At 42.6% G+C, this 15,782-nt stretch overlaps 1 protein-coding gene across 1 annotated transcript in view; it reads left to right on the top strand.

Moving 5' to 3' along the window:
• Nucleotides 1-15,782, top strand: part of LRP1B (LDL receptor related protein 1B) — a 1,691,377-nt gene that overhangs the window by 1,045,145 nt on the left and 630,450 nt on the right. Inside the window, exon 22 of the mRNA XM_088474914.1 lies at nucleotides 1,630-1,830. Within this exon, the coding sequence (XP_088331040.1) occupies nucleotides 1,630-1,830 (201 nt within the window). The remainder of the gene's footprint in view (nucleotides 1-1,629; nucleotides 1,831-15,782) is intronic.

Below are 15,782 nucleotides of genomic sequence, written 5' to 3'. Positions count from 1 at the left end.
GCCAGCCCTAACTCCCACCCTCCCTCTTCACTGTCCACAGCCGAGTGAGAAAATGGCGCCGACGCGGGTACCTTATATAGGATCCAAAACCTGCGAGATCCGGAAGGCGGGATGATGATGTTTTGCCTCGATTTCAGATCCGAGTCAGGCGGGAATAGTCGAGCCTGACTCGGATTGGTCTCAGATCGGGGGGACTCGGGGCGGTTCGGATTTCAGAAATCCGAACCCGCTCACCCCTAGTATGAATGGTAATAAGCTGCTAGTATAGAGCTATGGGGGGCGGATAACATTGTGCCTATAGCAAAAACTTAGATAGACCCAGTAATGCACCCCAGAGGCCCCTTCTGCTCCTTTGAGTATGGTCAGGGGCAAGAGAATGCACAGTGAAGCCTCACTCATAGGGGCAGCACTGTAATGGAGAACCAGACAGGACATCACTGTGCATGCACCAGCCCCTGGGCATACTGCACATAGAAGACTACTGGAGGGGGGATAGGTTCACCACGGGTCACTACAGAATATATCTACTAGGTACTGCCTATTCTATTTCTGCTTACAGTGAGAGGCATGAGGTGATGCTATCCAGGAGAGCAACTGGAATATGCATTTATAAATTGCCAGCTGTGGTAAACAAACAAAAGAGTTCTACACAACAAATATTATCCTTTCATGTACAGTTTTCTTATTGTAAATATATATCAATGAAGTCAAAATTCTTAACAGTTGTTTTGTGATGTTGCTTATCTTTCATATAATGTAATTCAAACATGCTCAGTGTGTAATTAAAGCGACAACTCAATGGACAGAACCCGCAACACATCAAAGCAGGATGTGCATTAGTTTCACACCTCACGTTCCTAGTATAACATGCTTTGGATGGTCACAGTGCTTAACCTCAATATATCAGAGAAAATGCAAGAGAGGAAAATAGCACTAATCATGAGGGCGCAGCACTAGAGGCACTAGACCAAACTTGTAGCCAATGAATCCTTATTCTGGCCACAGAAGTTGTAGCCTGGTTGCATGATCTGATCGCTGAATAGCTGTACACAATTGCACTGGTCCAGACTAGTCATCCAGACATCGGAATGAACAATAATATTGCCATGGAGATCTGGTCTCTGACATCGGCCAGAATAAGTCATATTCCTTCTTCTGGATAGAATTATGTTGACTGATAGAATTTTGATACAGTAGATTAGGATGGGACCACACGCTGCATGATGGTTATCTAAATTTGTTCAAACCTATAATGAAACCTACACACGTGTATAGAATTAGAAGCTTCAATTAAAGAACAATGCAACAATTGTTACCTTTGGCAAAAGACATCTAAAAACATATTTGTATTGCTTGTTCTACTTGAATATTCCAGTTCAGAAGTTATGAAGAATGAACTTAAAGTGTACTATTGTCTAGTTAGCATGGAGGCAGCTATCTGAACAAGTGTCATTAGGGAGGTAGGAGGCACAAAGTACGTGATACCCTAATGATGCCTCAATTGATAGGCTGAATATTGTTTGATCTTACGAAATGGCTGCCTCCACTATCTATAGACAACTGGTTCACTTTAAAATAAACATGTGGCAAATGCTGTCTTCTGATATCTTGTTGTTTTTGTTTTCCAAGGGAGATGCATTAGCAATGCATGGGTATGTGATGGCGATATTGATTGTGAGGACCATTCTGATGAGGATAATTGCGAAGGTTATATGTGTGGACCACCCAAATACCCCTGTGCTAACGATACCTCCATCTGCCTGCAGCCTGAGAAGCTCTGTAATGGGAGAAGAGATTGTCCTGACGGATCTGACGAAGGCAAAATCTGTGGTATTTTTCTGTTTGAATAACTATATTTTCCTTGATTTATTTTGTCCATGTTCTTAAAAGAATTAATATTGGGTAACTTCTGCCAGCCGCTGATTAACTGCTGTATTGCTACAACTCTCAGATGATCATGGGAAGGGTTTTAGCATCTCGAGAACCGCAGACGATCTATGTTGGACTTCTGGCAACAAGGCAATCAAAAACATTGTTGAAGCTTCTTTATTGTCTGCTATAATAGATTATTTATTTAAAAACAACCACTAGCTAGTGTTAAAATGTAATTTCCATTTGACATAGCCCTGCTCCAAGTAGTGCAACCATGTTATGGATCCCCATTATTGTAAAAACTCTGCAAGTGTGACAGTGCTTATTTTTCAGCTGTTCACGACCAAAAGCAATTACAAGTCAAGCAGTTTTCAACATAGGTACTGGCTCTGTTCAGTCACTATAAACTGACATACTTGGGCTTTGTTTACAAAGCAGCGGCTTTTGTAAGCCCATGCTTAGAAAAGCCGCTGTGGAAAATTAAAACAGCACCCGCAGTCAGTGTAAAGCACGCCGAGTTTTACACAGACTGTGGGTGCCATTTTAAATAGTGGACAACCAGACCGCTTTGCAAGCCATGAGGAAAAGTTTTTAACCTTATCTCAAAGTAAAATGTGTAAATGCTCTCCAGAATGTAAGACAAGGTTTGGCTCTTGGTCTAATGTTAAGTATAAAATTATATTTATCGTACAGCAGGTTCAGATGTTTAACTTTAATGTTATGATGTAGACTGTAATGTTAAAGTTGATCTATTATGACTCCATTTACAGGGGCAAATGCATGATTTCTAGAGAGGATTTACAAATACTTTTTTAGTCAGTATGGCCAGCTCATGAAAGGGTCCATTTAACAAGTTACAATATGGTCTGGCTCGTGCAAATTACAGGATGCTTAATACTTTAGACATATACAGGGCCCTGCCTGAACTGAACTCTTTTTTTTTTTCCCCCGGATGTGGGCCCAATTCCACAGTCCAAGTCCCCCGCTCTTTGGAGTATTTGGCCAAGTCCGAGAGTCTGTGGGAGCTCCAGAAGAACCTATCACCAGCCCGATATATGTATATACATTGACCTTCTTATACACTGGATAGTGTATGTAATACAGTATTAAAAATTAACATTCAGGACCCCTAACAGTACATATTTTCCAGATCTCCTAATTGGCACACAGGTGTATTCAGTACTTGCTGACAAATTTTTAAAGATCAATAGGTGTTGTTAATTACTTTCATTGTAATACTGAGTAGATCTGTAAAACATGCACTGTTAGGGGTCCCTGAAGACCAAGTTTGGGAATCACTTGTCTATAGTATAGACTGAAGGAGAAAGTCTAAAAAAACTAAATTTCTATACCAAATGTTTATATCGTATATATAACATAAGTGGTCAGGAAAAGATTAAACATTCCATAATAAATATATATACATAATATGACAAGTAGGAGACAGACTTGAGCTTACAAAGCACACATTTCCCCACCTCATGGTAAGGTGCCTGCCTCTTCTCGGTGACAGCTGCTCTCTGGTCTCTCCGCTCAGATCCATGTGCAGCAGCTACATTCTGTGCATGTTGTGAATGCATCTCTTTTAAAATGATGTACTTCTGCTATTGTGTTCATGAATCGAGTTACTGGCCAGGACGGTGGTGGTAGTGCATTGTTCCCGGCAACAGGACCCCTCCATATTTGCCTATGATTTAAAGAGCAGATCCTGGGGCATGGCCTGACTGCAGGGCAGGAGAGACGTGCTTCCTGAGAGCTCCAGCCATATAGCCCAGGAAAAGCTTCATTTCTGTCACTGGAGAGAGACGTTGGCGACTTAGTAGTATAGTTGCCGGCTCACTGTACCCCACAGACCCTCCCATAGGGTGGTCGGAGGCCCCGTTGCCCTAGAATGTTCTCCCAAAGATTTGAGGCCTGGTCCGCGCCAAAAGCCGCGGCCTCGATTTTGGCCGTCACCCGCCGCCGCCTCTGCATTGCCGCGGACGTCAGCTGGATACCTGTGGTGCTTCCTCCCGCATGAACCACAGCCCACAAGAGCTTGCAAACGTTCACCCCTACTCACCGCATTCTCTCTGCGGGTCCGGCGGTGTCTCTGCCGGCGGGAGCGCTAATACAGTGCTGACGCGCACCTATACCCACCCACAGTCACTGCACTCACCTCCGATCACTGGGACCGCTGACTACAGGATCCCAGCATAACCCTTCACAGGTGAAGGGATATTCACACCCCCGCTGTCACACTACATTGAATGTGACTGTCGCAGGTGAGGATAAACGGGAAGATATGCGTGTGGGGTCCTGCTGACTGCTGGCTCCTGATTATAGAGTCCTGCTGGTGCTCCCTCTGGTGCCAGGGTATCTGCCTTGGAGGTGGTGAGCTCATATATATCTCCCACCAGCTCAGTCCCAGTTGCACCGCTCATATCCTACATGCCTTGGGGGCTACCACATAATCCACTCCCTCACTGTGCCTAAAGGCTGTCATATTGTGCCCTTAAAATAGGTGTTTAGGGGTTACAGCACCTTGACAGTTCTTAACTTGCAGGACATAAAACCCCTGTTCAATGTGGGCTTGGCTCCCTCCTGTGGCGAGTTCCTGTCACTACATAATTTTTAGAGGACGTTGAGCCATATATATAATTGTATGTGTATATATGTATTAATTTCTTTCTCTCACTCCACCGTCTCTGCCTACTTTCACCTGCTCACCAGAAGCTTCCTATGTAATTTATCCCCCTTTTCAGTGGAGCTATAGTGTGAACCCGGAGGCTCTATGTGACCGTTTCATGCTTGCTATGTAGTTTTACTAACAGGGGAATGTGCCACCCGCCATCCATCTATCTAACACACTACATGACCATATGACTCTTCCTCAAGTCTATTCCTGATGGGCAAGACCAAGAGAGTTACGCAAAAAAAAGATCCTCGGACACCAAAGGCCGATTCTTCTCAACCTAACCTTCGTTCATATCTATCCATCTCACACATTGCGGATTTACCTGCTGCTGACTCCACACCTGTGCAGATCATCTCTCCCACCATGGCCCGTTCTCCTGCATCCGGCTACCTCCATTCTCAATTGTCCCAATTACGAGGGGAAATTACAGAAGTATTAACCCATGTCCGATCTCTTCTCTCTAAACAAGACATGCAGGCTCTGGAGTCGCGAATTCAGGACTCTATGCAGACTCAGATTTCGTTAGTACAAGCTGATGTTAAACACCTGGGATCCCGCATGGTTACCCTTGAAGAGGATAAAGAGTCAGTTGACAACCAGTTATCTCATCTTCATGAGTTAATCTCCCAACAAGCCTTAGACATGAGGACAATGCAAAACAGACTGGATGACCTGGACAACAGGGGCCGCAGAAACAATATTCGTGTCCGGGGGCTCCCTGAGGATGTTCCCCCATCTGGTTTGATTGATGCCCTAAATAAAATTTTTGGAGAAATACTGGGGCTTGACCCCAATGATCCTGTGGAATTTGATCATGCTCATAGAGCTCTGCGTCCAAAGGGTCTTGCAACCGATCGTCCAAGAGATGTTATTTGCCGGGTCCACTACTTCTCACAAAAAGAGGAGATTCTCCGTAAAGTCCGCAACCTGGATGGTGTGGAGTTCAATGGTACCCGTCTACAAATCTTTCAAGACCTTTCTTGGCGGACCCTCCAACAGCGACGGTTATTGAAACCCCTTACAGACTCCCTGCGTAAACAAGAAATCAAATATAGATGGGGATTTCCGTTCTCTCTACAGGTCACTCATGCCGGTAAACATCTAGTTCTTCAGTCTCCCGAGAACTTACCTGATTTCTGTGCTGCCCTGGGCGTGGAGCTTATTGCACTTCCCGACTGGCAGGCCTTTTCGCTTCCTCTACTTGCTCCTCCTGGCCGTCCGAGAAGAGACCATTGGCAACAAATACAGCACCATAAAAAGAAACCTAAAGGACCTGACCCTCCTCCAGCATCAGACCCCACTTGATATATGTTCAGTACATTATGAGGTCCCCCTTCATTGAAGCGTTATCCATTATTGGCTCTCCTAATTTTTTTATTTTTTTCAGTAATGTTTAGAATTGGGCCTCTCAGGCCTCTTTTGTTACTAGAGGCTTATTAGACCTCTTTCATTTACCTATTATTCTTTTCCACAAGGTCCATTTATAGTCAGATATATTAGATTAATTAAGTTACATAATTTTCTAGTTAATTGCTACTATATACCTTTTCTCTTTTTGTCTGTATATGGAGATATTCTGACTACATTTATTTATTTTTTCTACAAGGAATTATGTGGTTATATTTATTCAATTTATATTAATAATATTGTGTGTTTTCTACTATATTGTGATTTTTATTTTTTTTCTATTAGATGGCGTGGACACTCCACCCCTGTGTGCCCCCTACCACTAATTTTTCCCGTGACAAGGGTTCCCTGGTGGTCCCCTTATTGTCCGGCAGCGGTTCTTTTTTCCTCTCATCAATGTTTTGCTATATTATTGCAATATTTGTTTTTTGTGTCTCCCCCTCATCCCTTCTTGTTTTCTCCTTCTCTCCCTTCCCCTCCTTTTTCTCTTACTTAGTCCCTCTATTAATTTTATTGCTTTATCAGGTCTATTCTTCTGTATTATGTAGCTTTAGTGTAACTTTCCAAATATGGCTGCCTCACTCCGTATAGTTTCTATTAATGCCAGAGGACTGAATGTACCAGAAAAGAGAACCCAGGCCCTTCGTTCTTTTCATGCTGATAGAGCAGACATCGTTTTTGTACAGGAAACCCACTTCCGTCACTCCTCATCTGCTCCTCGACTTAGTAATCAATTTTACCATATAACATATTATAGCAATTATCCCCAATCGAAATCTAAGGGAGTTGCTATTCTATTCGCTAAACATTTGCCAGTCACTAATGCTGAAGTACATAATTTGGAGGAGGGGAGATGCCTACTGGTTAGATGCTCTATTTTTAATCAACCTTTCACAATTGTTAATATTTATGCACCAAACCAGGGCCAGCCAACCTTTCTTGAGAGGGTTCTGGATAAAATTGATACACTCCAACAGGGGATCTTGATGGTAGGTGGAGACTTTAACTGGGTTCTGGATCATCTCCTGGACACCTCATCGGGGTCCACAACAGTCCCTTGTCGAACATTAAGGAAGGTAAGACGGTTGCTTTACGCTCATCAGCTGTCCGACGTCTGGCGTATTTCACATCCATTAGACAGGGATTATTCATATTACTCTAGTTCCCATAAGTCCTACTCCAGTATAGATTACATATTAGTTGGCCATAGATTTCTCCACTTGATACAGGACACTTCTATTGGAGTGACAACCTGGTCTGACCATGCTCCGGTGAGGGTGGACATTTCCCTCTGATTTTCTGATCCAATCGCCAGATCCTGGCGTTTTAATGAGTCCCTTCTGTCTGACCTTTACTGTAGATCTCAGTTAGAAGAGGCCATTGATACATATCTAGAATGTAATATCACCCCGGATGTATCTAGCCTCACTATATGGGAAGCCCATAAATGTGTCCTTAGAGGAAAATGTATCCAACTTGGTTCCTATTTAAAGAAACAAAGGTTGGGACAGATAGAACATTTATTGCAGAGAATACAGGTTTTGGAATCTACTCACAAAACCTCCCTTTCCTCTGATGTTTATGTAGACTTAGTCCAAGCTCGCTCAACCTTAAATAAACTTTTATTGGAAAAGGTCAAACATTCTTTTCGAAAATGTCATAATTGATATTATCGTTGGGGCAATAAACCCGGAAGGATGTTAGCAAGAGCTCTGCGAACTCAAAGAGCCTGTTCCTTCATCCCTTCTATTAAAGATGTGAGGGGATTAGTGTTCCATGATACCCATAAGATTGCAGAAGCTTTTTGCTCATATTATTCGGCGTTGTATAATTTACCTGCCTCCTCGGGCTTTCCTGATGTTCTTGGGAAACAACAGGCGATTGAGGCCTATCTTACTAGAATTGGATTCCTAAGGCTGGACGACCTTGCCAGTGTGGACTTGGAGAGACCTTTCACTCTACCTGAGTTATTGGAAGCTATTAAATCCACCCCTTCCGGGAAAAGTCCTGGCCCTGACGGATTCTCTATAAATTATTATAAAGCCTTTAAGAACAAACTGGCTCCCCCACTGTTGGAGGCCTTTAATTCGGTTTCCGACAAGACCCCCTTTTCAGGCCAATCCCTAGAATCCCACATAACGGTCATCCCTAAGGAAGGCAAGGACCCCTCCCTCTGTCCCAGTTACCGTCCAATCTCCCTTCTTAACATAGACGTTAAACTATATGCGAAACTCCTAGCAAACAGATTAAAGCATTTCCTACCTTCTTTGATTCATAATGATCAGGTGGGGTTTGTCCCAGGCCGGGAAGCTAGGGACAATACCTCCAAAATTATAGCCCTTATTCATTATATCTCCTCTACTGATACCCCAGCTATTCTACTGTCTACTGATGCCGAAAAGGCATTTGACAGGATAGATTGGAGTTTTATGTCTGGAATACTGAGACACTTGGGACTAGGCCCTATTTGCCTTCAACGCGTCCTTGCTCTTTATCGTTCTCCCTCTGCCCGCATTAGGGTTAACGGCTCCCTTTCTGACTCCTTCTCCATTAATAATGGAACTAGACAGGGCTGTCCCTTATCCCCCCTGATTTTTGTTGTTTGTATGGAGGCTCTGGCAAGGTCAATCAGGCTGAATCCGAATGTTTCTGGCTTTAGGTTACATAACGATGAATATAAATTAGCTTTATTTGCCGATGATTTATTGGCCACAATTATACATCCTGTTGTTTCTCTACCGAATTTGATGGAGGAATTTAGGAAATTTTACAGATCTCTCCAACTTTAAAATCAACTACTCTAAATCGGTGGCCTTAAATATTACGGCATCTCCACAGATGGTTTCAGGCCTAAAATCAGCGTTCCCTTTCAACTGGAACCCTTCCCAACTTACATATCTAGGAGTTAATCTTACTAGAGATTTCTCCCGCCTATTTGAGGCCAATTTCACTCCCCTACTGAACAGGATACGTTCGGATTTGAGATTATGGAAATCAGGACCCTTCTCATGGTTTGGGAGGCTGGGCATTCTCAAAATGAATTCTCTCCCCAAGATTCTTTACTTGTTACAAACCCTCCCAATTCAACTACCTCCAAGATGGTTTCTGGAAGTCCAGGCCCTCATTAGAGAATTTGTCTGGGGAGGTGGCAGACCACGTTTGAAATTAGATATCATGTTCCGCCATAAAGAGCGAGGGGGTTTACGCCTCCCAAATATTAAAGGTTACTATCAGGCCTGCATCCTACACAGAATTTTGTCCTGGTCCAGACCAGAAACCTCAAAACAATGGGTGCAAATTGAGAATAAGATGCTGAAGATCCCCTTATCAATAGCCCCATGGCTCCCTGTCCTCCCCAAAATCTCTCATCCTACCATTGGCCCTACCTTAAGCTCTTGGAAAACATTACGAAAGTCCCCCTCGATATCTTCATCCCACTCCTCCCTCACCTCATTTCTTTTTAATGAACAATTCCCCCCAGGTATGGATGTTAAGATTTTTCACCCCTGGTTAGCGGTAGGACTTTTTAGGTTCGGACAGCTGGTGGGTGGCGGTAACTTTGTGCCCTTTGATGAGGTGTGTGGGAGATGGAATTTACCCTCTCGGGAATACTGGCACTATCTCCAGTTACGTCATTTTCTACAATCTCTTGGCCCCCCTAAGACCCTCTGCTTGCCTTGTACGCCATTTGAACAATTATGTATTAGCCCTGTCCCTCCGACTCACACTATCTCGCTGATTTATGATTTCCTTTCGGCAGACGCTAGCCTCTCTCTCCCCAATTTTACCAAGGTCTGGGAACTGGAGCTTGGAGTCGGCCTAACTGACGATGAGTGGGAGAAAATATTTAAGTTGGCTCACGCTTGCTCTCCTAGTGTTGGCATTAGGGAGACTCAATATAAATTGTTATCACGTTGGTATAGATGTCCAGATACTCTCTCCAAGATGGGGATTGGGGTCCCGAATATATGTTGGCGCTGCTCTGGGGCTCCAGGTAATCCACTCCATATCTGGTGGCAGTGTCCTATACTTCAGCCTTTTTGGAATGAAGTCCTCAACCTTTCTGCAAAAATTTTAGACGAACCGGTCCCTACAGATCCAACGTTTTGGTTGTTTCACCTATCATCTGGGCCCCTCTCAAATTACAAGAAAACTTTATTATGCCATTTGAACAACGCTGCTAAAGCAGTTATTCCGGTGAAATGGCGCTCCTCCTCTCCTCCAACAGTTATGGAATGGTTCGCTAGGCTGGATCTATATATGGACATGGATGATATACTGTCCTCTGCTGATGGTGATTATGAGTCCTTCAGAGATACTTGGTGTCGCTGGATAGATTTCAAGGAATCGGTGTTCTTCAAAAATATCTTATCTGCTTCCCGTCCTTCAATTTCCTATATCAGTCCCAAACAATGATAAAAATCTACGCCCCTGTATTTGGTTCAGAAAGTAATTAACGGCTATATTTACTTTATTTATTTTTTTATTTTTTATTTTTCATTATATTTCTCTCAACCCCTTTTTAATAAGTACTGATAAACTCGAGATTATATTATGTGATCTGAGGTGACTGCTCTTTTTCCTCCCAATTTATTATATCTACTCCCTTCCCTTCCTTCCTCCCCCCCTCTCACCTTGTTGTCTAGTTATGTCTTTGTCTGCTTGTGTTGTGTCTTTTTTGTGTTTACATTTTTATTATTCTTTTCTATATCAATGGGTCTTCTGTTGTGATATTTTATGTTATCACTGACAATTTTTGTGATTGAGTTTTAATATTTTCCAGTGTCTGACTTTTTCTATATCGTTTTTTCTGGCAACGACCCGGATATTGTCTATAAGTATTTGTATTGTTATTCTACTGATTTTTCTACAATAAAATACAATTTGCACTAAAGAGCAGATCCTCATCTTTGAAACAGTTGGTCTCCCGTTTTTCTAGGATACCAAGGGTTTCAAGTACTAGCAGTAGTCTAAGGGGGGGCATCCTGTCTGGTGGGCTAGGGCCAATTTTCTTTATGCCTTTCTTAAAATTGCCCTGACAAGGATACTGTTAGACGCTTCTATGTTCTGTAGATAGAAATGTTTAACTGAAGTTACTCTTTAACAGAAAACATATATATGAAGTTTTAGTATTGATATTTTTATAAGATAAAATGTCTCACATAGTTACATTCTATGCAGACACCTTTGTTCTGAATAGATTTGTTTTTACTGATCTTTATAATTCATTGAAGCTGAGCTTATGTAAGAGCTTTGGACATTTCTGTAGACAATTGATGCCTCTATAAATTGTTGATGTGATCAAAACAGATCTGACATTTTTACTATGCTCAGATTAAGCCAAGAATGATCATGTTCGCTTTTATATCAAGTGAACTTAATATGATATTCTCTGATACAGCGATTCTCTGGTACAGTATCATTATAAGTAATACAGTATTAGTAATACGGTATATAGCCAATGTTGTGCAATATGATTAAAAAAAATTAGGGATGTGCGCCGACCCCCGTGTTTTGGTTTTGGATCTGTATGTCCTTCAAGGTTTTGGATCTGGATTTTTTAATATAAAATAGATAAAAAGTTTTGAAAACAGCTAAAATCATGTAATTTATGCAATCCAAAACCCGAAATTCGGATTTAAAATCCAAATTCCGAACCGCAAAAAGATCAGAACCGCGAGCTAGATTTACCCGAATCTCCTCAGGAGATTAGAACCGTGACTCGGATTTACCCGGATTCCCAAAATTTATGTGGATTTGGATTTCTGGAGAACTGAACCGCACATCTCTACAAAAAATATAACATGTGATTTTACCCACAATTAGCTTCTCACTATGGGCATGATTCAGAGGTGGGCGCAGACACGGTCGCAGCTGCGTCTTTTGGTAGCCGCCATCTGCTACTTTATGCAAATGCCGCTACAAAGCCCTTCTCTGTGTACATCCGTGTGCATAAATATGCAAGGAATGAGATGCCCACTTTGACTGGCCACAGATGGTGTAATACCACCTGGTGTGTCTTTAGATGCCACCATTGCAGCATTGACCCTTACACCATCCCTTTGGAAGGGTAGATTTTTTTCACCCAGCACTTTTCCAAGATATTTCTGATTCCGTTCGCCTCAATCACAACAGCACCTCTATGTGTACGCACTGTGTAATGCATGCGCTATAGGAGTTTTTAGGGATTTTTCTGATGTGCAGTAGCAAAAAATCACTCGACTACATGAACATTGGCATTGTGTGTGACTCAGAATCAGGCCCTATTTTTGCACACCAGACATATTTATTTACCATTAGGCCATTTCTATAGCTTTAGTGATACAGGGCAGGATGTACTAAGCATTGCAACAACCTGCCTATCTTTGGGTACATACCGTGGTTGATTACCACATTATGTACCTAGAATATTGCAAAGGACAGCTGTCCCGATAACATCTGTCCTTTGTGATGGCTCCGAAGAGAGGGACTTCCAGGTTTGACACATGCACAGAAGGCCGCGGGCCGCTTGGAGTGATAGGTGGGATTCGATTAGATCCCTCTCAGGAGGGTTTGGATACCTCTCCGGAGAAGTGTTACCCATCAGGATCAGGGTGCTTAGTACATATCGGGTTGCCTGTAAAAACCCCGAAAACTGAATTTTTGGGGATTCTACCGCATTTTCCCCTTTAGTATATCCCACCCTTAGAACATTTTCTTACACTGTGCATGCAATTCTCAGGTCTCTGTAACTGTACCCTGCATGTATGGACCACTTTCAGGAATGGATTGGAAACGTAGGTGGGGCAAGAAAAGTGGAAGCAGCCATCAGAATATACATCTATGTCAGTCAGTTACCAATAAGCCATAGCTGGCCCCTATGATCCCTGGCTACCTAAATATATATATAGGTATGTCCACATACATCTTACCACTGTGCGCTACAAGTCGTGCTAAATATAATTTGCCATGCAACTCAGTAACGCCGAGCATATTTTCGTGTGACTTTTTACCGTCTTATTCATAAAGCAATGCGCAAGCAGCTTCTGCTGATTAAAATTCTATGCGGCATGCCTATATTCTGTGAACGACTGCAGCTGTATCTCCATGCGAAATGTAACGTTACAGTGTCACAGCCGCAGGTACTGTAATGTAGCATTTTGCATGCAGAGTGTGAAGCCGGCACTCCACTCCAATAAGATAACAAATGCCCCAGTACCCTCCTGGGTATTTAGGAGAAACAACCAATAGTATACACAAAAAGGCGGGTCTTCCAAATAAGAAATACAGTGACAACTGTGTCAAGTCTTGTTCGACGTTTGAGATTACTTTTTTCTTGATAAAAGACTTGACACAGTTGTCAGTGAATTTCCTATATGGAAGACCCATGAGTTTCACCTTTTAGTTTATTTTTTATATATATAAATATATATGTGTATATATATATATATATATAATGCGTTGGGACACCCTTGCACCAATTGGGTTGAAACCAACGCGAGGTGGTCCAGTTGGATCCTGGCCAGGTTTTAGGGGGGTTAGGGTCCCATTCGGACCTCCCGTTGGTGTACGCTGGGCAGATCTTTGAACAGGGGAGCCTGTTCTGAGCCTTCCACTGGATGGATTTGGATGAAAACTTCACAGAGGGGTGGCAGTTGGTCTGGGATGCCTAACTTATTAAGTTGAATATTTAAACTCGGGCAACGCCAGGTACTTCAGCTACTGTAGTAGAAAACTAATTGCAAAGAGACAGGAGAGGAACTCCAGCCTAGTGGGAAGGGATTAGAAGATTCATTTCTGGTCAGGATGTCAGCATAGAAAAAAGTAGCGGAGACCAGTTAAACTTTTCATATCTTGTTACGTTGCACCATATTGTCGTCCACAAGTTAACTACGGAGACGGAGGTAGTTAGTAATAAATAGAATAGAAATAGAAACAAATAGGAAATTAACTGAATTCACCCATAATCATGTGAAAAGAAAGTTTTTTGGCTTTACACAGTTTAAAAAATAGGCCCCATAATCTATTAGTGGCCCAAAATCTTGTATCATAATCATGTACTGTAATAATAGCTATTTTAGTAAAATGAAGAATTTCATTTATTACCATATCACTCCAGACAAAACAGTTATAAGTATGTTATTAGATGAATTACATTTTAAATGTCCTGCTGGTTCAGCCAGCTGTTTGTGCCTTTCTGTTTTCTGGTACCAGCCTTTCCTTAGAGAGTATCTTATTGATGCAGTTATTTTTGAACCCCATTTTTCCTCTCAATCTCATATCTAACTGTGCTGAGATTGGCATTACAAGTGACAATAGAAAAAATGAGCATGCCATCAACTGCAGTACTAGGGAGACACTGGGCCTGATTCAGAGCCGGTCGCTATTTGCGGTCGTTCGTTCAGAAAAAAGGGGTGGCTATTCAAATGAACCGTTCGCTCTTTGCGGTCTGTTCACGCCTCTATGTCTGAACGAGCGAACAAAACTTGCGGTCGTTTTTTTTATAACTACGCCCCCTGGCCGCTCGCATCCTACGTCATGTCCGCTATTTATTAGATTAATCGAGTACATCGACCAGCGTATGAACTGCTCGCTATTCTTGTGGTTGGTTTTTCCTACCACAATCTTGCGAGCAGTTCTGACTATAAAATAACCCAGTGACGTGGTCAATGACGCTGCTGTATTAATTATGCACACCCATAAAACGCCCGTTTTGACCTTTAAGCGCGCCTGCGTTCGAATCTCCACTCCCCGTTTTCAAGCACCTTCCCCTGTTACCACCCACATACGCCTCATTCTGTCACTCATATTAGCAGGCATTCGCTATTTAGCGAACAAACGATTTTCGGCCGCACTGACTGGTTCGCGCATGCGTATTACGATCCGTACGCATGCGCAGTTGGGCAAACATCGCTCGGAACGAAAGAGCGGCCGCTTACGAGCGGCTCTAAATCAGGCCCACTGTTATGTACACACGTGATCAATTCCACTCACAATCTGACCGACTTTACAGCTTTCAAAGCTATTAAATGATTTTGAGAACATCTGATGTGAGTGTACAATCTAGTGTTTATCAATCTAATCCAAATGATTATCTGTCCAAAGGTGACTTTTTAAGCATAAATGTTTGAGAGATGATCAGGAATTCGTAAACACTAGAAAATGTGCACGATATCGACTCATTATTTTGGAGAAATGTCAGAACCAATCGTACAATCCGACTGGTTTTGGAGTGATAATCAGCTCTGGGTGCTGCATAATGTACTCTGAGATTATCGGACCCAGTTGCCGAAAATGGGCTATTGCCCGGAAATATTGCATAGTGTGTACCTAAAGTAAAATATTATTATCAGGGTTGTAACTAGCTATTAGCGGCCGGTGCCATCGCATAGAGGGCCCGATTCAGTAAGGATCGCTATTGCAATCGCAATAGCGATTATGCACACAGTCTCACTGCGAAGATATGCTAATGATTGCAATTGCAATGCCATACGAAGCCTAACATAAGGACACCCACTTTACCCTACATACATCCGTAATACTTAGCAAGTCTGCAAAACCATCAGTAACACTGAGTACAATCAAAGCCTCACGTACACTTGCACAAGGTCTAACCTTACTCAGAAATTGCTAACCTCGTCACACACAGTGAAAGCTCAATCTGCGTATGGCCTTGTGATGGATATATTATGCACACTCTTGTAATGGCGTTCAAACGCACTGGCATGCCTGCATTTCACCGACCACCCCACTGTCACCACTCCCAAACAGTACTCCCTGCTGATCACAGTCCCGATCACAGTGGAGTGTTAGTGCATGCAACAATCGGCCAATTGCATGTGTAATC

Source organism: Taudactylus pleione, unplaced genomic scaffold, assembly GCF_031769625.1.
Source record: "Taudactylus pleione unplaced genomic scaffold, aTauple2 ptg000156l, whole genome shotgun sequence".
In the NCBI taxonomy this organism is placed as follows: Eukaryota; Metazoa; Chordata; class Amphibia; order Anura; family Myobatrachidae; genus Taudactylus; species Taudactylus pleione.
This window is presented reverse-complemented; position numbering and strand designations above follow the sequence as displayed.